The sequence below is a fragment of the Pantherophis guttatus genome, chromosome 5, assembly GCF_059756535.1.
Source record: "Pantherophis guttatus breed Tessera chromosome 5, ASM5975653v1, whole genome shotgun sequence".
Taxonomy (NCBI): Eukaryota; Metazoa; Chordata; class Lepidosauria; order Squamata; family Colubridae; genus Pantherophis; species Pantherophis guttatus.
The window spans coordinates 28055357-28077780 of NC_142067.1; the positions used below are offsets into that span (position 1 = coordinate 28055357).

General features: G+C 41.3%; 1 protein-coding gene across 2 annotated transcripts in view; it reads left to right on the forward strand.

Annotated features, from left to right (window-relative positions):
- The window catches only part of IGSF11 (immunoglobulin superfamily member 11), a 212474-nt gene that overhangs the window by 32429 nt on the left and 157621 nt on the right, over positions 1 to 22424 (forward strand). The window contains exon 1 of one of the 2 annotated variants that reach the window (XM_034411579.3): positions 10563 to 13583. The exons of the other annotated variant lie outside the window; for it this stretch is intronic. Coding sequence (XP_034267470.1) covers positions 13514 to 13583 — 70 coding nt within the window. The 5' untranslated portion in view covers positions 10563 to 13513. Of the gene's footprint in view, positions 1 to 10562; positions 13584 to 22424 lie in introns of those variants that run through there. 2 annotated transcript variants of the gene reach the window in all.

Below are 22424 nucleotides of genomic sequence, written 5' to 3' on the forward strand. Positions count from 1 at the left end.
AGAGTGCAGTATTGCAGGCTACTTCTGCTGACTGCTTGCTGCCCCTAATTTGGCAGTTCAAATCTCACCAGACTCAAGGTTGACTCAGTCTTCCATCCTTCTGAGGTGGGTAAAATGAGGACCCAAATTATTGGGGGCAATATGCTGACTCTGTAAACCACTTAGAGAGGGCTGTAAAGCACTGTAAAATGGTATATAAATCTAGGTGCTATTGTTATTGATCATCTCATGATGTCATACTGGTTCCTTATACCTGACATGTCTCCTCTTGCATTTCTGGATAATTACCTCTTCAAATTCTTTCTGTTTCTTTTGGAATACTATCTACTCAGGGCCATTTAAAGATTTCCACATTTAAATACTAAAATTATATAGTGACCTTCAAAATCTAAAATCCCTTGTTCAACTATAAAATTAGAAGTCACTAAAATTGCCACACGTTTGACAGGTTTCGAATTTTTACTTATGGAAATCTGTTCAATCCATTTTCATGTCAAAACCTTTTTCTTATTTGGAAGAATTTGCAAAAAAGTCCATTGTATTTCATTGACTTAAATTCAAATAGAATATTCTTTCCCATAATAATAATAATCTATCATAAAGAATTGATTAAAATTTTAAAGCAATTTCAGGTATGGTTTTATTGATGTAGCAACTGTATTACATCTCATGTCTAAATTACAAATATCCATAAAGTCCAAGAACCTGGACTTGTCTAAAATAATCCAGTGGAAGAAAAATATTTAAAAGATAAAAGTACTCTAGCTAAAATATTATCTTCAAAACTGTTGGAAAACTAAATATTGGCAATTCAAATATCAAAAAAAATATTAAAAATATGAAAAAAACTAATTAAAATGAAATTCAAGACAAAATAAAATGAACAACTGGATCAGTGGTGGGTTGTCCCCGTTCGCACCGGTTCTATAGAATCGGTAGTAAAACCGGCAGGAGGCTCCATCCACTGAACCCAACGTCATTGTGCAGAAGAGCGCGCGCGCCGCTCTGTTGCGAACCGTTAGTAAAGTAGAACCCACCCCTGAACTGGATGTTACCATAGTACTGTAATATTGATAGGAACATGTCAATAGCTGAGACAGTCACTTTCACTTTCTCTATTCCTGAGACTGCATATGGGAAAGAAAAAGGTGGAAGTGCTGTAGAGAGCCAGAAAGATGATCTAGAAGCAAATATTCAAAAAACATTAGTATATGTGATGCTAAAGCACTTGTAACCAAGGTAGTATTAAGAAGAGGTTTAGGCTGGCTCCTCCCTTACCACCGGAGTGTAAGGTATGTGTGGGGGGAGACGCACAATCAGACTTGCAAGGTTCTGCTGTTATAGCCTAATGAACAATAACTTACAGTTCTAGTCTTCCCTTGGAGTTGATTTCAGCTCTGAGCTACCTCGTGTGGCTGGTAGACATAAATGAAAATGAATTATGTGCACTGGATAAATCTGTGAACTACCAAACCTATAGATCATTTCTGAGTGGACTGGTGTGGAACATTCTATGCTTGAAGAAGTGGCTGTCAATTGTTTAAAATAATTAATAGCCTTTTCAGGTTCATTAAATTTCCCCACACTGGTTTCTAAGGTAAGCCAAATATTGCAGGATAAAGAAAGTTAAGTCTTTTTTTCCTTGGTTGCCTGGCTATAAGATGAACCTGGTGGAATGTTCTGCATTTCTGTACAACTCTGACGGGTAGATCTGGAAACAACATTAGTTTCTTTCCTTTATATTTCAAATTTGTTGCCATTTTAACTGCTTGAGATTTTGTCTCAATCAGCTTTCTGGAGAAATTCAATGATAGTAGGATCAATAGTTTGTAACGAACCATGTCTAGATGACACATAATAGGCTGGCTCTATAGATTCAGCACAATCTATCTGAAACAGGTCTAGGAGAAGTTTTTTTCGTGATTTCTTTTAAGTATGCTTACATTGTTGATCAGATAATTCAAGCAAATATTATTCTTCTACTTTCTTGACCTTGGATATGTTCCAAGGTTTCCTGGCAGGACACCAGCATTTTACTATCTTTCATGTCATGAGCTGTTAAAGCATCAGTAATTCCTTCGATCTTAGCTTGTTATTCTTTTTGCTGCTTCTTGATCTCATCATATTTCCTCTCTATCCTTTCAATCTTATCTCCAAAATCTAAAAAAGTCTATTCAGTGAACTCAACAGAACAAGAAATTCAGTATTGTTTATTCCATGAGACTTGGAATTGCTTGGTAAATTACTTGGTTTTCTCTATAACTTCCACTTGATTTAAAGTGTCAGCCAATTCTCTCCATGTGCCAAGATGGAGAAGATAGCTTCTGACTTGAAGCCTTATTCCATATATCTGTTATAGTTTCTTCAGAAGCTGAGAATGGGAAAGAGCTGAATGATAGATATGTTTAATTACTTTACCAGCTCTCATCAGAGTCAATCAATCAATAATCAATCAATAAATCAGAATAAAGCTGGAGGGGACCTTCAAGGTCTTCTAGTCCAACACCCTGCTCAAGCAGGAGATCCTATACCAGTGATGACTAACCTTTTTGCCATTGCGTGCCAAAAGCAGGGGGAGCACGGGGGGGGAGGTCACGTACACGCAAGCCACACCCATAATTCAATGGCCCCCTGCTCCCCGCACGTGACATGCGACAGCAAAAAGGTTACCGGTGGGCCTGGTAGGCCCGTTTTTTTGCCCTCCCCAGGCTCCGGAGGCTTTCTTGGAGCCTAGGGAAGGTGAAAACAGCCTTCCCCACTCCACCCCCCGGAGCTCCTCCAGAGGCCAGAAATGGCCCATTTCCCGATGTCTGGTGGGCCCGTGAGGCCCGAAAATCAGCTGACTGGTGCGTACATGATGCTGGAGCTCGGCTAGGACAACGCTCATGTGCCCACAGATATGGCTCTGCGTGCCACCTTTGGCACACGTGCCACAGGTTCGCCATCATGGCCCTATACCATTTCTTTCTGTTGCTGTTTCTTTGGAAGAAGTAAGGAAAATTGTGTGCATAGTCACATTTCTGAGTTAAGGGTAGTTTTTGAGAGAAAACGGGGTGGCTTAATTTATAGCCATTTCATTTTCAATACTACTTATACATATTTTCCCTCTTTGTTCATTTTTGGTGTGTGGTTTCTGACAGTATATATGCAACATATTTGCATACACATATGCTGGTATTTCCCATGAATGCAATGATTTGAGGAAATGTTGGTTTCATCTGGAATTGGTAATCGTAGTTTGACAAGATGTAGATATTAGGTATGTCTGTTTTCATCTGCAGGTCTTCCTTTTGTGTTGGATTGACTTTAAATTAAACACATCTGAATTTAAATTCAAGGGTAAATTCAGCAAGTGTATTAGAAGTATAGAAAAACTAGATATATCTTATGTGCTTGCTTAATATGGAATAGGTACACAGTCTTACTACTCATTAAGCTTCAATATTTCATATCACTTCTATTAAAAACATGAACAAGAGATTTACCTAATTTTCTGATTTGGATTTTATTAGCTATTCTTTTATATGTGTAGGGGCTCATAATTTTAGTGACAAATTGTCATCGGGCCTAACAGGAAACAGCCCATAAAGAATACGGCACAGTTAGTTACTATTGTCTCTTTGTTTTGAGTTGTAAATGTATTTCAGTAATCAATACACAGAATAATAGACAAATTGTTTCAGCAACAAGGGAATTCCTTGTCTGAAAAGAACATGTGGTTTAGATGGTAAGATACTTTCTGGCAGAGTGTTTTGTGTGATTTGGATGGCTGAATATAATATTTTTATTGCTGTTATGCTTAGCTATCAAACTCAATATTTAAACATTTTCAGTCCCTATCTTTGCCGCCTGATGAAATCTTAGTCACATTTATACAAGATTACATTATTTTAAATATTTAAATAGCAATGTAGTCTTTTGCAAAATAAATTGCCAGTTCCTAATGTTTTTATATATCTAAACCTATATCTGTCTGCTGCAGGAATGCCTTAGTACAGAGCAAGCTGGGAGTTAAATTTGTCTTCTAGAAAATAAGTTATTTTTTGAATGACTACAGGTATCATATGTGGGAATACTACATATTCCCAAATTTTAAATCAAAGTTTAAAATAAAATAAATTTTAAAAAATTCAACTCAGGTTAACTTCTGCTGTTCAAAATTGGTTTTGGTGATATGAGTAAAATTGAGGGCATGTATTTATTGGTGATGTGATCCTTGCTGTCTGTTCTATGCTACTTGGATTATCATGCCACTACAGCAACTGGACCATATTTATATATTTATTTGTTATATATTGTTGGGGCAATATGCTGACTATGTAAACTGCTTAGAGGACTGTAAAGCACTGTGAAGCATTATATACTAAGTGTTATTACTATCTAATGCAATTATTATTTATATATATATATATGTGTGTGTGTGTGTTTTCTGAGGTTTTCATGGGTGTTTGTATGTAACCAATCAGAACACACCTCCACCCAATCAGAACACAGCCAAGCTCCCACCCAATCAGTTCACACCCCCACTGGCAGTTAAAAGGAAGAAACAGCTGCGATCACACATTGCTCCTAGAAGCACAAAGCCGAAAACACCAGCCTGAAGATGACGAATGAGACTTCATCGAAATGTCGCCAAGACACTTCCAATTTTACGCGGGAGAAAACCCGAATAACCAAAGACCTACACACACACACACACACACACACACACACACACACACACACACACACACCATTTGTATAATTATAGTATTTTTTAAATCTGCTTATTTTGCATGAATGAGTCCCATTTTTCATTTGTCCATACAAAGTTTAATTTAATTTAATTTAATTAATCATATTTCTATGCCACCCAACTCCCAAGGGACTCTGGGTGGCTTACAACAAAAACAATACAAACAATGAACATAATTAAAAAAAAACATTATAAAAGCATTTTAAAAACATTAAAAACACATGCACACCATCCATGGCCAGATCTTGCAAGATTGAACAGCGAGATCAATGGCCCCAGGCCTTCCAGAAAAGCCAAGTCTTCACTGCTTTCCGGAAGGCCAGTAGGGTAGGGGTAGTCCAGACCTGAGGAGGTAACTTGCTCCAGAGAGCTGGGGCAGCCACAGAGAAGGCCCTCCCCCGCGGGCCCGCCAGCCAGCATTGTTTAGCTGACGGGACCCGGAGGAGACCAACTCTGTGGGATCTTACCGGTCGCTGGGAGCTATGCGGTAGAAGGCGGTCTCGAAGATAGCCTGGCCCTGAGCCATGTAGGGCTTTAAAGATAATAACCAACACCTTAAATTGTGCCCGGAGACCAATAGAGAGCCAGTGCAGCTTGCGGAGAATTGGTATAATGTGGGTGCATCTAGCTGCACCGATAGCTCGCGCAGCTGCATTCTGGACCAACTGTAGTCTCCGAACACTCTTCAAGGGTAGCCCCATGTAGAGCGCATTGCAATAATCTAACCGTGAGGTGACAAGGGCATGAGTGACTGTGAGGAGAGCCTCCTGATCCAAGTAGGGTCGCAATTGGTGCACAGTCTACATCTACAGGCAATCTGTTGGCAGGATGGTGGCAAGTGCAATCAGGTTTTCAATCCATTCAGTGAAAGGGACCATACATTTATCTTTCCAATGCTGCAAGATCAGTCTTTTATCTATAGTAATGGCACAGAGAATCTATTAATGTTATCCGGTTGCTTAAATTCCAAGTACTAGGTATGTAGTTCAAGAGAATATTATTCTCTGGAAATTTTAGCTTTTGTTGTACCATTATATTTCTTTCTCCCAAAACTTAGTAAGTGTAGGACATTGTAAAAGCATGTGTTTTAAATAAGCATTGTCTTTATAAAATGCAATTTCCTTTTCTATGCAGTCCCAGTGCTTTATCTTTGTTCATTCTTATTGGAGCAGAGGGAAATTCTGCTACTTTTATGTATTTCCCAACCATTAAAAGGTGACCTATAGAAAGCAATTTAGCAAACTCTCAATAAAATAAAAATATCCCATAGCTTTACTATAGGATGGTCAAGGCTAGGCTTCTCAAGTCTGCTGGCCTCTAGATCGGTTGGGACTACAGCTCCCAGAATGCCGAGCAAAGATGAATTTGGAAAGATGATAAAGATGTTCAGCATTCCAAACTCTTGTTCAGTCTACATCAACCTTGAAGATATAACAAGATGTTATATATGCTATTATTACATATACACATTGACTTTATGTACTAAAATGGGAATGGTAGGTATGCCACCATGAGCACTTGAATGGAGGTGGATTATGAATCTGATATGTGTATGCAATTTATATTATTTGTTCTACATTGACTGGGTACTTTATGTTGTACATTGGCTGGATACCCTACAGCCTCTGTAATGGAAGATGAAATTGTATTTTGGTAGCTATAACAACTGACTTGCAGATATATGTGGGAATGGGTTAAGAAAAAATGTCCCAAAATGCTGCCCACTTCTGTTGGAGGCAATCCTTCAATAATTCTTGTTCAAAGCCATTCCAGATATATAGGTACCAACCAGCAAAACTGAGTCTGGAAAAGAGGAAGCTTATCCAGATGAAATAGGATCCATATATTTGAAGATTTGAATTCTTTCCAATAGCAGCCCCTTTAGAATAACTTAATCTGGATATTATTAGGTTATGCAATATTTTTAATTTAATCTCAAAAAAAGGGTTCAGAGCATTCAGGGACACAAACATAGCACTTGTTTCAACTTCTTAAAGCAGCTGCATCTTTTCTCAGGGTCACACAAATGCTATGGAGGGAAACTGAAATCCTGGGAAAGATGCAGCTGCTATGAGGTGCTGGAGATATAAATTACATTTCACTCGGGCTGAATTCCAAAGGGCTGCAGAATTTTATCTACTACGTCAAATACATTTTTGGCAGATCTTTCTTCTCAAGGAAAGTGATGCCACTAAAATATCTATAGACTCATTGCAGCAGTCTCCATGTCAAGCGACAAATAACCTGAAGACATTTTGATTACTTAAATATGGGTTGGGAGGAGGCATGATTACGTGAATCCATATAGCACGGATGCAGGGGGATGAAGCGATGGGCATTAGTATAGTAAGTGGGAGGGGCAGATATGACGGCTGCAGGGGGCCATATTATGTTTCGGGAGTGCGCACTCGTTGTTTACGAGCGATTGCCCACTCCAACCCCCAAAGCACTGCTCGTTTCCCGGGTTGTTCAGAGTCTCAGACCCTGGGTCTATGGCTGATGTTACGTAATACCAGGTCAGTGGTAAATAAAGCCCCCCTCATTCATGATCTTATTTCAGAGGGGGGTGCTGACCTGGCAGGGATTACAGAGACCTGGTTAGGCCAGGAAGGAGGAGTTCCCCTTGTGGAAATGCACCCGCCAGGTTTCCGTGCATTCCATCAGCCAAGGACTCAGGGAAGGGGTGGGGGAGTGGCAGCAATCATTAGAGAAAGTCTTTGCCCGAGGGAGGCCACTGTTCCTCAGATAGCCGGATGTGAGTCCCTCCTTGTGAAGTGGGGTCGGGGGATTCAGATGGGCCTACTGATTGCGTACCTGGCTCCCTGCCACATAACAGCGGTCCTGCCTGAGCTGCTCGACATTATAGCCGGGGTGGCGGTGGAAACCCCCAGACTTATTGTTATGGGGGATTTTAACCTGCCGTCCGCTGGTGAGATGTCGGAGACGGCTCGGGAGTTCATGGCTTCCATGATGGCCATGGACCTGACCCAGGTAGTTCAAGGCCCCACCCACTTGGGGAATCACACTCTGGACTTGATTTTTGTCTCTGATCAGTGGCTGAATGATCTAAGAATAGGGGATATAGACATCAAGCCCTTGTCATGGTCTGATCATTCTCTCCTTCACATGGACTTTCAAGTCACTTCCACCCACCGCAGGGAGATGGAACCAACCAAATGGTTCCGTCCCAGGTGCCTGATGGACCCCGAAAGGTTCCTGATGGAGCTTGGGCCATTTCCTGAAACTCTGGCTCACAACTCGACTGAGGACCTGGTGGTCGCCTGGGACAGGGCGGCTACTGGGGCCTTGGACCGTGTTGTGCCTTTGCGGCCTCTGACCCGATGCCGATCTCGTCTAGCTCCTTGGTTTTCCGAGGAGCTGAGAGAGATGAAGCGTCGGAAAAGACGCCTGGAGAGCAATTGGAGGACAAGCCGATCTGAATCTGACCGAACACAGGTGAGATCTTATATTAAGACCTACCTAGTGGTGATAAGAGCGGCGAAGTCTAGCTACTTCTCTGCTCTTATTGCATCTGCAGAGAACCGCCCAGCTGCGCTGTTTAGGGTGACCCGCTCCCTACTTCAGGTGGGGGTACGGGGAGACCCCTTAAAGGGTCGAGCTGAGGATTTTGTACAATTCCTGCATGATAAAGTCGCTCAGATTCGGGAAGGCCTGGACTCCAATTGGGTAGATCCAGGGGAGGAGACGGGGGCAGGTCTTGAGAGCGTTATCTGGGAAGAGTTTGACTCTATGGCTCCTGAGGACGTGGACAGGATTCTGGGCAAGCTTAATGCTGCCACATGTTTATTGGACCCATGTCCCTCCTGGTTGGTACTGGCCTCCCGGGAGGTTGCACAAGGCTGGCTCCAGGGGATTATAAATGCTTCTCTGAGTGAGGGTGTCTTTCCCGCCGCCTTGAAAGAGGCGGTTGTGAAGCCCCTCCTCAAGAAGCCTTCCCTGGACCCGGCTATATTATCAAATTATCGTCCAGTCTCCAATCTTCGCTTTGTTGCGAAGGTTGTTGAGAGTGTGGTGGCGCAACAACTACCCGATACCTGGATGAAGTTGTCTATCTGGATCCGTTCCAGTCGGGCTTCAGGTCACGATACAGCACGGAAGCGGCATTGGTCGCATTGGTGGATGATCTCTGGAGGGCTCGGGACAGAGGTTGCTCCTCTATCCTGGTCCTATTAGATCTCTCAGCGGCTTTTGATACCATCGACCAAGGTATCTTACTGCACCGGCTGGAGAGGTTAGGAATAGGGGGCACCGTGCTTCGGTGGTTCTCCTCCTTCCTCTCTGGCCGTTCACAGTTTGTGTTGGCAGGGGGGCAGAGGTTGACCTCGAGGCACCTTATTTGTGGGGTGCCGCAAGGGTCAGTCCTCTCACCCCTTCTGTTCAACATTTATGTAAAACCGCTAGGCGAGATCATCCGTGGTTTTGGGGTGAGTGTTCATCAGTATGCTGATGACACACAGCTATACATCTCCACCCCAGACCACCCCAATGATGCCCTTGCTGTGATGTCCCATTGCCTGGAGGCCGTGCGGATCTGGATGGGGAGAAACAAGCTCAGACTCAACCCCTCCAAGACCGAGTGGCTGTGGCTTCCGGCGTCCCGGTATAGTCAGCTGGTACCATCACTGACAATAGGGGATGAGATCTTGCTCCCCACAGAGAGGGCCCGCAACTTGGGTGTCCTCCTGGATTCATGGTTATCTTTAGAAGATCATTTGATGGCCGTGGCCAGGGGTGCCTTTTATCAGGTTCGCCTGATCCACCAGTTGCGTCCCTTTCTGGATCGGGACGCCTTGCGCACGGTCACTCATGCCCTAGTTACCTCCCGTATGGACTACTGTAATGCTCTCTACATGGGGCTCCCCTTGAAAAGCATCTGGAGGCTCCAACTGGTCCAGAACGTAGCTGCGTGGGTGATTATGGGCGCAGCTTGTTACGCCCATGTAACACCTCTCCTACGCGAGCTGCACTGGCTCCCGGTGGTCTTCCGGGTGCGATTCAAGGTGTTAGTTATCACCTTTAAAGCGCTCCATGGCTTAGGACCTGGGTACCTACGAGACCGTCTTTTGCCACCAATAGCCTCCCACCGACCAGTTCGTTCTCACAGGGAGGGACTACTCAGGGTACCGTCAGTTAAATTATGTCGACTGGCGACTCCCAGGGGGAGGGCCTTCTCTGTGGGGGCTCCAACCCTTTGGAATGAACTGCCCCCGGAGATACGGAATATCCCTGATCTCTGTGCTTTCCGCCATGCCCTCAAGACCCTGATGTTCCAACAGGCGGGGCTAAACATACGAACATGTGAATGATTTTTTAAATGTTATCTAATTCTGGGTTTTATTTAATTGACCAAACTAAGTAATAATTTTAATTAGCAATTTTATGATGTTTGTGTGTCTATATTTTTCTTGACTGTACACCGCCTTGAGTCCTACGGGAGAAAGGCAGTATAGAAATAAAATAAATAAATAAATAAATAAATAAATAAATAAATAAATAAATAAATAAGTAAATAAATAGCAACTGGCTTAAAAACTGCAGTCAAAGAGAACTCATGAACAGTTCCTTATCAATTTAGATTAGCAGGTCAAGTGGGATTCCATGTGGCCTGGAAATCTTCCACTCATGATTTAGATGAGAAGGAAAGATGTATATCATATTTTCAGATGACACAAAGCTGCAATAGTTTTGAAGACAAAATAAACTTCTAAATTTTCTTGATGGCTTCAATCAATCAATTCAATTTACTGTGGTTGTAAACCAGTACACATAAGAGATAAATTAGAAAAGTGGGCTGAAAATATCAGAATTAGATTTAATCAGGGAAAAAAAAAACCCTTCAGCAGCATTGCTATAGGATGCGGGGATATGGGAAAAGGATGTCTGCATTGCAGTTTAATCTAAGATGAAGTAGTTTGATGGCTGCTACAAAGGCAATGGCATTTTAGGCTGCATCAATATCATTTTCAAATCACAGGAAGTAATACTTTATCATATTTTGTACTAGGCAGACACCACTTTGAGTACTGTCTCCAGTTCTGGACATCAGACTTTAAGAAAATTTCAGATATTCTATAACAAAGACAAGGAAGGTTAATAAGGATGATCAGGGGACTAGATGCAACTTCCTTTGAATCCAGAAAATGCAATTGTGACAGCAGATGATAGCACTTTTCAAATATCTGAAAGGGAGTTACATAGAAGAAGCTAAGATATGTTCTCTGCAATGGAATAATAATCTTGTTATAAAAGGCAGATCTAAATTGACTGTTAGGAACAATTTCCTAGCAATTTGATAGTGGAACCAATTGCTGAGAGACGTGATGAACCCCCTTTTCTAACGGTAGACCAGCACTGCACGTAGCCAGGGGTCATATGCACCTGTTGTTCGGGGATGGTTGCATAGGTGTTCCATTTATATTTCTACAAATGTAACCCTCTGGCTAAGGGGCATTCAAACAGCAAAAGTATATGAAGTTGGACAACCAATCAGCATTCAGGATGTGCACTTCCACACAAAGCAACAGCTGAGATTTGGGAGATGTCTGTGTCAGTCTGTCTGCAGCCACTTGCAACCTACACTTAACCATCAACTCTTTCACAGTGTAGGTAGGAGGAACAGCTACAGGCAGTTGTGGGCAATGCTAAATCAGCCTTTTAGACATGTTCAACTGGAGGCCTGACAAACATTTGTAGTGAAACCATGTTCAAATAAGCTACAATAAGCTACAATTCTAAAAAAAGAACAAACAATGCTTCACCTTTTCCCATTTTACACAGCCTCAGCTCTCACACATACTGTTATCACAATAAACAGTGTCTAATGTCTGTGATAAATTCTGGTTGACAGAATCCATATCATACAGAGCACCTTCATGGAAAGAAAACATCTGATGTCAAAATTTACTCTTAAGATATCTGATAGAATTTACATAACAAAAATTGAAGGGATAAAGCCATTGTACCATGTTGACTTTAAAGCTGTGTTTACATATCCTAATAAGCCGTGCTGTATAGTTTTTTTTAGTAAATTTGGTTAATATGTGAACCCATCCATTAGCTCTGCTCACACCTGGTTCATGCATAACTGAAGCTAGAATTATGGTTTATAAGTAAATAAAATAAAAGAGCCAGTTTGGTATAATGGCTAAGGTGCTGACCTAGAAAACAGGAGACTGAGTTTGGACCAATCTCTCTCAGCCCAATCCACCTCACAGGGTTGTTGTGGGGTAAAAGAGTAATGGCATTTTTATTTATTAAGGCTGAGCAGCGATACAGATTTGAAGGCAAATGTTATCTAGTGCACGTATGGGCATGCACACAGCCCTGGTTGGCAATTCCATAAATGAAATGCACTTTTTGCTGGAATTTTCTTGTAGCTCTGAAGAATATGCTGAGAAAAGATGCAGCTACTTAAGGAGCTGCAGGGAAATTGTAAGTGAGAGTCTTGGCATATTCCCCCTTCCTTCCACCTTATGTCTTGCCTGGTTGTAGTTTCAGGTTGCATCAGCTACACTAGACACCCTATTCAATCACAAGACTTTAAATAGTATCTGTAAGCAAGCAGAATGCAAGTATACATGACTTGCACTTCCTTTTCTCTTTTGCATTCCCGACCAAACCTGGAACAAAGATTTATGAATTTCTTTTCACTGTATTAACTCCACAAGAAGGTACATCTCCACGAAGCTCCCCGAAAGGGGAAATGCGCGGAAAAACGATGGCCTCCAACGTTACATAAAGAAGAAGCCTAACATCGCAATCTGAGGTCTTTCCCTCTCCCACCTTTTCTCCATTAGCATCCAAAGTAATCTTCACCGCTTCTGCTAAGACTTTGCCACCACTTGGAACCCGCGGCACGCCCCTAGCGGGCTGGTGCGCGATGTCACAAAGGAGAATGCGGGTCCACCTTTCAAGCCTGCGCGTGATGTCAGAAGTTCATCGTTGCCAAGGATCCTGGGTTGCAATCCCGGGTCACTCTTCTAAGAGGGCTTCATACCAATCGAGGAGAATTGTTCCAACTTCGGCAGTTTCTTTTAGCTCAGATAACCTGAGGAGAAAGACAGGAGGGGAACAGCCCTCTCCTCCCTTCTTTTCGCCTAGAGTTGACCGGGCCGCCAGTGAGCCGCCTAAGCAGCGTTGGGGAGGCAGCAGCAGCAACAGCAGAAGCGGGAAGAGGTGCCGGTTTGGGCAGGGAACGCGCTTGAACTTTGAAGCCAAAAGGTGCAGGGAATTTAGTGGCCCGCCGTTTCGGAGGCGCGCGGGAAAAGCCCGTGTCTCCCGCTGCGTCAAGAGGGAAAGCGGCCCAGCCCTCCCCCCCCCCCCGCATTGAACCCCACCCCGGGGTAGCCCGAGCCAGACTGGCGGGGACGGCGGCGAGCGCGCGTGCTGTGGCCAAAGGAAGGCGGCGGCTCTTCTTCCTCAACGATTGCGGTAGCAGCTCGGGGAGCCGCCAGGCTGCGCTCTCGAGCCGGCTCGCAGTGTGGCTGCGGCCCCGGGCTGCCGGGCTCCGGAGCGGCAGAGCCTCCCGGAGAGCAAGCAGTGCGAGCGGTTGGTCCCGGGACAGCAGCAGCTGCTGCAGCGGGAGGAGCCGGAGCGGCTCGCTGCTGCAGCGGGAGCCGCCCCGGCTCGGAGCTTTGCCTGTCCGGGTTGCGGAGATAACACCTGGCGCCCCTCAAAGAGGGGTGGCTTCGGTAGGACTTCGGCGGCCAGAACGACGCGCCGCCGCGGCTGCCCACACAGCTCCTCTCCGCGCCCGGCATGACTTGCAAGGGTTCATCGAGCTGGGCACTTTGGGTGGCCCCCTTGGCTACGCTGCTGTCTCTGCGAGGTAAGGGAAACCTGAGGAGGGGTGAGGGAGGCCAGAGGGTGCTGGGCGGGCGCCGGAGAAGTGGCAGAAACCTGGGAGGCACAAGTCGCCCATCTTCGTCTTCGGCAGTTTTGTTCCCTGCGCTGGATTCGAACTCTCAACTTTAGCGCCAAGGAGCGCGCTAGGTTGTCAGCTCTGGGGTCGGCTGAACAGCAGCTAACCGCAGCATAGAAGATGACACTTCTCCGAATAGTTTTCTTCCTTTGCTGACTGAGGAAGTTGCTGTAAAGTTGAAGGAAGGGGTTCCCGGTGGGTTATTTCGTCTTATCCAAATATCACTAGACGCTATCCGCCTTGATTATTTCGCAGAATTACCAGATTTTGTATTTTAACACTCTGTTGTGCCCAAGGAAAAAAAGAGCAATGTGCAGCAGAGAGTTATGGTACAACCAGTTTCTGTCTGGACAGGAGGGGGAAAAATAAATCCAATCTACTATGTGACCTTTTAAGGAACAATCTCTCCAAAAGTGATGTTAGAGAACTAGAAATGCTTTACTGTACTTGGCTCTCTTTTTTTTTCTCTAAATGCAGGAGTATAAAAGTTGATATACTATTTCTAGCAGGTGTGGGGAGCATTTATTGTTTTTCATTTTTAGAACTTGAATATAATTTTTTTAAAACTCACAATACATGGTATTTGTATTTAACTTTATAAAACACTCATTTTCATGTCCCAAGATTCTTTTTCTCAGTTAAATGGCATATATTCTTAAACGTGCCATTATTATGTTTGTTAAGTATCTTGTTCACGTTATTTTTTTATTCCTACATTTCATTTCCATTGCACAAACTTAAAGTAATAAAGTTTGTAAAACTTTCTACTCTGGCCTTGTAGAGTTTCTCTTGAAAGCATGCAAGATGTATGAGCTGGAGAATATCAGAAAAACAGAAATGCTAGTAAAACTCTAGCAGTCAAATCTGCTCAGTGCTACAGAAGTAAGTCTGGTGAAGACCATGAAAAATTATAATATTCCCACATTCCTAAAGTTGAAGCCAGATTTTATCTCATAACTTACCTTTTCTTACAGCTTTTGTGCTCATTGTTTCCATTTTGCTGTGACTAAATCTTGTGGACACATTTAATATATATATATTTAGTGGAATAAATAATTTCTGCATAGTCCTTGCTCATTTTTTAAAAAATTACAGATTTTAGTACAGGCATGCATCTAGTGGCCCAGATGCATTTTAGAAGTATTGTTTTTCTGTTATGTCCTTATGATATTTTCATCTCAGTTTTCCTCCATGAATGAGACAGTTTTATATAGTATCTCTCCCCTCCTTTCTGACACTGTTCAAGGGCATCTTCAATGTGTATAAAATATATTAAGCTTTGTTACTTTTAACCTTGGAGGGAAGTCACATGACTGGTGGTGACTGGGAACAGAAGCAGTAGAGTTGGGATAGGAATCAGCAGCTCAAGAATGGGTGGTCAGCTGAGGGAAAGCTTATAATCAGTTAATTCAGTATTGACTGTTCTATTATTATTCAAAGACAATGGATTTGAAGTCACTGACATAAAAAAAATGTATTGCTTTATTTTAGTATTCTCATATGTCCATAGGACAGTACAGTACAGATATAAAAAACTGAACTCCAAGGACTTTTGCTACCCATTAATTTAAATCAATGGGATTTGAGTGTAAGTAATTGTGTTTAAGATCAAGGCTCGGTTTACAAAAACTTGGAAGTGCCTGGAAGCCACATCAAATGTCTAAATGAAGATAATTATGTCTATTAATTGCTTGATAATTCTTAAAGGTCACGGTGAGTGTTTGGAGAAAATACATCTTTTATTCTCATTTTCCTCTTTTTGTCATGTGATTTAGTTATCCTAGCATGTAGTGTATTCATTCAGGCTATTGACATTAGCGAAGCTGGAGGCTTGAAGGAATGAGGGCCCTGCAATTAGGATCCAGATACAGGACTCTGCCAACTGCGAGGCAATTTGTTTTGTACATTTGCCAGTGCACCTTCTTCTATGCCTGTAACATTCTCTGTATTTCTGCTAGGATTTTCTTAAGTACTTAGAAAACTTAGAGATCAATTCTATAGTCAGTATTCCTAGTCTGGATATGAAGCATGTCCACTTTTTTTCCTTCTCATCAGCAAGTCACTGCTTCTTGAAGCATCCTTTCCTCCCTCAAAGTCAAGCAGGTATCATTTAGTTCAAGATTTGTTTTCAATTAGTGTGTAGCTCAAGGGAGTTGATGTAGGACATCCATATCAGTTCTATAGGCCATAAAAAACTAGCTTTGGATAACCAGTCCGAAGTATGTAAAATATGTTATTTGAAACTGAGATTTGCCTTTGGAGCAGGGGGCTTGTCCCATAGCAGTGCTGATTTGAATGCAGAATTTAGTTTGCATTAAACCAGAGCATCCATTCTCTGACGATTAACATGAAAGTAAGCCAGGTTAGAATTAGCTGTACAGGAAGTCCTCAACTTATGACCACAATTGAGCCCAACATTTATGTTACTAAGTGTGAGACAGTTGTTAAGTGAAATTTGACCCATTTTACAGCTTTTCTTGCCACAGTTGTTAAGTGAATTACTGTATTTGTTAAATTAGTAACACGGTTGTTAAGTGATTCTGGCTTCCCCATTGACTTTGCTTGACAGAAGGTCACAAAAGGTGATCACATGACCCTGGGATATTGCAACTGTCACAAATATGAGTCAGTTGCCAAGTATCTGAATTTTGATCATGTGACCATGGGGATGCTGCAGTGATCATAAGTGTAAAAACAGTCCTAAGTCACTTTTTTCACTACTGTTTTAACTTTGAACAGTCACTAAACAAATTGTTGTAAATTGAGGACTACCTGTACTGAGGAATTCTTAATGGAAATCAAGAATATTGTGCCAGAATTTTGGTGTGATAGGAGGAATATTTAAGCCGTATCACTCCATAAAACACATCACAGCATTAACCATTTCAGCCAGGGAATGATCATTTGCGTTACACTGTTGTAGGGCTAGGATTTTTTTTTATAACAGGAATATTATGTAAATATTAGAAGTATGTGAACACTGATCCTCCCTTTCACCCGAAATATTTTTTTCAAGTTTTCTTACGACTATGTTGAGCTTTCCAGTGGAAATAAAAGAAGTGTGCTTTGACTACTTAAGTATTGGCATGTCTCTTTCAAAAAAAGATGTTTTTAATGACATGTGGGAAGTTATGCCCACATTCCATGATACTCTCAAACATAATGCAACATAAACTTTTGCTAATATTGTACTGTAAAGGGATATGTAACTAAATTGTCAAAATTTGTATGCAAGACATTGAAATGCTGGAATAGCAAGAGCAATGATTGTTCAATGAAGCGAATGTGGCCTTCATACGTTAGTACTGGATTTTGGATCTCAACATTGAGATTACAGAAAATGGTAAATATTCAATTTACCATTGCTAAAGTGAAAAGTAAATATGATACGGGGATGATTAGACTAGAATGAAGTTGAATTATTCATCAAAGATAACTGCTATCCAGGACCTTGACCCATGGCAGTCATGGAAAAAAGATTACCTCATATAGTTATAACTGTTACTCAGTTTGTCAAAATGACAAGATAATTAGGACATTGTGGGATAGATGCACAGTGGATGGAGTTTTAGGCTGTATCCATGTAAGTGTAAGCAACTGCTCCACATTATTCTGCTTTAGTCATACCATTCCTCAAGTAATATGTTTTGGGCATCATATTGGATCAGGTTCTTAGAAGAAAATTTAGAATTACTAGAGGTCTAGAAAAGAAATTGAAGGAGTAGTGTATCTTTAGCTCTGAAAATATTGAAGAGGGATATGTCATTCTTTAAATGTCTGAAAATGCGTCCTATAAAAGAAAATTAAGACCCATTTTTTCTCATCCCAAAGTGTAGTAGGGCATTGGATAATAGTATAAATTACAGGAAGACAGTTTCTGACTGAATATTAGTGGGGAAATAAGCCCTTCCTCACAGAGAAATTCAACAGTAGAACTAATAACCCAGAGAGGGGATTGTCTCTCTGTATTTGATGTGTTCAAGTGAAGGCTTTAGAGCTTTTTATTTGAGATGTTTTAATTTGGGACTCACTGGCCTAAACTGTTCCTTCTGTGAGTGTGATATGCTGCCTATTTGTTGTATGAAAATGAGGAATGGATCATGGTGAGCCTTGAGCAGTGTGGAACATAATTTTCTTCCTTCTTGTAGAATGAAAAGTACAGCAAGTTGCTGCTTCCCCATGTTACAACATGTACAGACTGCTATGGTTTAGAGCTCCTTTGCTTGTAGAGTAGGAGCTGAATGACAAAAGAGAAGCATTAGTAAAAGCAGGTATCCACTTGTGGGGACAAGAGAGGGAAGACACTTTTTGTTATGACACTATCTGTTTATTTCATTTTGTACCTTTGACACAAGTATGTAATCTGCAGTTTTTACTTCATGATCTCACGATATGCAGAGTGTCATGTTGATATCATTGTGGCTTTTAATACATGCTTATATTTGTGAGTATTTTGGGCCACATTATATGTTAGAATTTAGAAAGTGGATTAGTGAGATTTGCTATTACTTTAAGAAATGTATTCACTTAGTTCAGATGACCATTCATTCATAAACAAGACTGAATGGCTAAAACTTTAAAAATAGCAATGCATACAAATAATAAAATCCAGAGGGGAAAACAAAAATAAAGCACACATAAATGTATCCATGGCACAAATGTAAAATTAGTTTAATATAAATATTAACATATTAATGGTTCACACATCATCTTGGCCCAATGCTGAAGGGAACAACTGGGTCTTCAAGATAATTCTAAAAGCCAATATTTCCAAAATACAGTCATCTGGATTTTGGAAAGAGCTACTGCCATAGGAGAGGCACTGAAACAGTAGGAATACTTTCTAGGTCCTGCTAGATGGCACAGTTCAACATATGGGATCTGGAACCAATCCTTATTAGGAAGGCAGGAGAAATTGGTGCTGAGGACCTTCAAATATCCTAGTCATGTGCTTCACACGAATGATTTTATTGGGTACATCTAATAGCTTATATTCACCCAGATGTCTATTTGAAAATCAGTTTAGCTTGTGCAGAAGTGGTATTGCCTAGGGCGTGGGTCCCTAACCCCCAGTCTGTGGACCAGCACAGGTCCACCATATGCCAGAAACTGGGCCGTGCTAACAATTGAAGCCTCATCAGCGGGATGCAGGCAGCATGCGAAGCTACACCCTCTTTGGTCCACGGAAAAACCTGTATCCACAGAACCGGTCCCTGGTGCCCAAAAGGTTGGGGCTGCTGGCCTAAGGGTCTGGTTATCTCTTGCCTTCGATATTACCTGTCTGGCTGTTTTGATCTTGCAGGGTTGGCATGCTCCAGGTTCCTTCAATTAAACAATGTCATGTTTTGGGACCCTAGAATGTACCTGTAGCAGAGCCTGCTCTCTGAAGTGAGCTTTCTCCTGAGATCTGGATAGCCCTATGCTGCTGCTGGTTAGAAGAGCTGTGAAGATATGGCTCTTCACCCAGGCCATTGGGGAAGGAGAATGACCCCTTGCTTCATTTCCCTCCCCCAAGTTTTTTATTTTATTTTACAATATATCCATATCAATGCATGAACAGTGTGGTACCTGGGTATCATACATTTTAGAATAAATAAAAATAGTGCTATTAATCATATTTGTTACATTCCTCAAGCTTATGTAGTTCTAGAGTTAATACACATATTTGTATTAAATTATAGACTTTCATTATTATTCAACGTTATTCCAATGCCAATCACAATATTGTTTAAACATACATAATAATACCATCATTCAATTTCTAATCTTCCCTGTTATTATTTTGTCTCATTGTATAAAAATGAGTATACTAATATTGCCCTTTGGTTCATTTTGATGAGGCCTATCTTCTTGCCATTTTTAATCTTTTATCTTCACCTCCTTTTTAACTGGTTTTATTGTGATTTCTTTGTTTTGATGGTTTAAGCTCTCCATAGTTTTTGAGAGTTGAGTGGCATTTAAAAGTATTAACAAATAAACGCCAAGGTGTGTGTGTAACTTACTAGCACTGCTGTACTCTGAACCAGCTGTAGCTTCCAATTTTTAATTTAATATACTTTAAATTAAATTTAACTATTTTCCATCAAAGTTATATGCTACCAACAAATTATTAGTGACAATATATTATGTCTTATAACAACAAAACCATCATAATAACAGAATCAAGTTAAAACTTTAATGACATTAGACAGTATAATAGTATATCTATTATCACAGCCACTTTGGTATAGTGGTTAAGACATCAGGCTAGAAATAGGGAGAGTGAGTTCTAGTCTTGCCTTAGACCGGGGGCGTCAAACTCACATTGTCATGGTAGTGTCGTGACATATTGGGACTTTTTTCCCCTTCCCTAAACGGCGTGGGCGTGGCCAATGGGTGATGCATCCAGCCTGCAGAGCGGGAGTTTGACAGCCCTGCCTTAGACACATACCCAGTAGGGTAACCTTGGGCTAGCCACTTTCTTTTAGCACAGTCAGTGGCAAACCATGTTTGAAATCTTGCCAAGAAAACCACAGGACCTTTCTTGGCAGTCACCAAAAATTAACAGTAACTCAAAAACACAACAAACATACGAAATATATTCATTACTAGCATTCAGTTTTACATTGTTCATAATTGTTTCCAAAAGATCTTTCTGTCTTTATTACATCTTATGGAAGGCCACACTGAAGGAACAGCCTTGCTTCTGAAGTGTGTTTCAGGAGAGAAAAACTGTCTTTTGTGATTGTAGGCCTCACTTTAGAAAATTGGGAAACCATCAGTAGGTTATCTGAGGAAGATTTTCTTGGTGGTGGTGGATTTGGTAGTTGAAGTACCTGAATGGCCAGCAGTATAGAGCTTACAAGTCAAAACTAGCCCTTTAGGTGCCGTCCAGAAACAAATAAGTAACCAGTGCAGGGGTGTAAATGGTGTCAGTTAATATACAACCACTGCACTTAGGATTGATTAATATATAATTATGTGATAGTTCTTAGTTACTGTAGGCAGGTCCTTGAGTTCCATGAAGGGCTGCACCTGAGCATCAACCAGAGCTAGGCAAAGGGCTTATGGACCATAGCTTCCACCTGTTTATCTAGCAACAGCTGTGAGTTCAGCAGGACCAAAACATAGACTTGCTCCCTCAAGGGCATTAATACCCATTCAAGATGTTACCAAAACCCACAATGAATGAACAGTAACTAGAATTAAATTACAGTCTGTTTCATCCCATCTAATCTTAGGATATAGGGGACCATGTTTAGAAGGCATCTCTCTAGGTACATGGGGATGTAGAAGAGTGGCAGCAGCAGATACTACTGACTACCATTAGTACATTGAAGATACCACAACTTGAACTGTTGGTGACCTCTTGCAGTGACTTCATATAAATCTATATACTATTAAAACTCTTGTTCCTGTAATTTTTAACTGGGCAAAATGGTGCTTATAGGACAACAATTTTTGAGCCAAGTTATCTCAAATGGATTAACTTACAGAAAGTGTCCAAAATCTGGACACTGATTTTGTGTCGATGATTCATGTGAAATTGAAATTTGGCAAATTTTGTAAAGCATTTTATGATGTAAACATCATAAAGCAGTTTATGACACTATGCAAAATTTATTTATTTATTTAAAACATTTATATAGCAGCCCACTTTGTAGAAAGTCTGATTGGCTCACAATTAAGAGTTAAATTACATAAAAGCCATATTAAAACTATTTAAACCAAATATATAAAAACAAAAATCTGGCACCAAGTCAAGCTTCTAATGTGCAGTACCTTATCTTATCCCAGCACTTGGGGAAAAAGCCAGTATTTGGGGAAAAATCTTTATGGAATGATAGGAAAGTAGAGGCCTGCCAAGCTTCAGAGGGAAAGGTGTTCCATAGGACAGTGGGTGCTACAGAAAAGGCATTTTTCCTAGCTGTCATAAAATATTTACTGTACTTAACGTATTTTTTGGAGTATAAGACACACCTTTTTCCCCCATAAAGGGGTGAAAAGTTAGGTATGTCTTATACACCGAATGTAGCCCTGCCCACCCACTGACCCCCACCCTTTGGCCTCTGCCTCCCAGCAGTTTACCTCCTTGCAGCAAGCAGCAAGAAGAAACAGCTCGTTTCAGCTTCAGCACAGCCTAATTAGCACAAGTTGATTGGATCGGCCTCCCGACTCTCAGCTCTTTTGCTCTCAGCTGTTTTGCGTGGGCCTCTGCTGTTTGCTACAAGGACGTAAATTGCTAGGAGCAGTCTTTTTTTCATATGCTAATCAAGTTATGCTGAAAATGAAAATGAAAGTAAAGCAGGCTATTTGCTGTTTGCTGCAACGAGGCAACATTGCTGGGAGGCAGAGGCAGATTTGTTTTTCTTGTTTTCCTCACCAAAAAAGGTAGGTGCGTCTTATAGTCCAGAGCGTCTTCTACTCCAAAAAATACGGTACTTTCAACCGTGGTATACAATTCAACATGGGCTATTTTCAAGGCAGAGTGTATCCCAACTTTTCCACAGAAGCTAGTATATTAGAAGTTCTGTTATTGATGACATTGAGAAATACGATAATTATCTTTGAAAGAATGATCCGTCAGGACATGAGTTGTCTAGTACTAAAACACTTATGTTTGTAAACCTGAACTGGGAAAAATGATGTAATCTTGAGGCAAAACATTTTCAACTAAATTACCTCAAATGGGTTAATTTACAGAATGCTTCAAAATCTGGGACCCCTGTGGAATTGAAATTTGGCAAATCATGTAAAATATTTTATGAC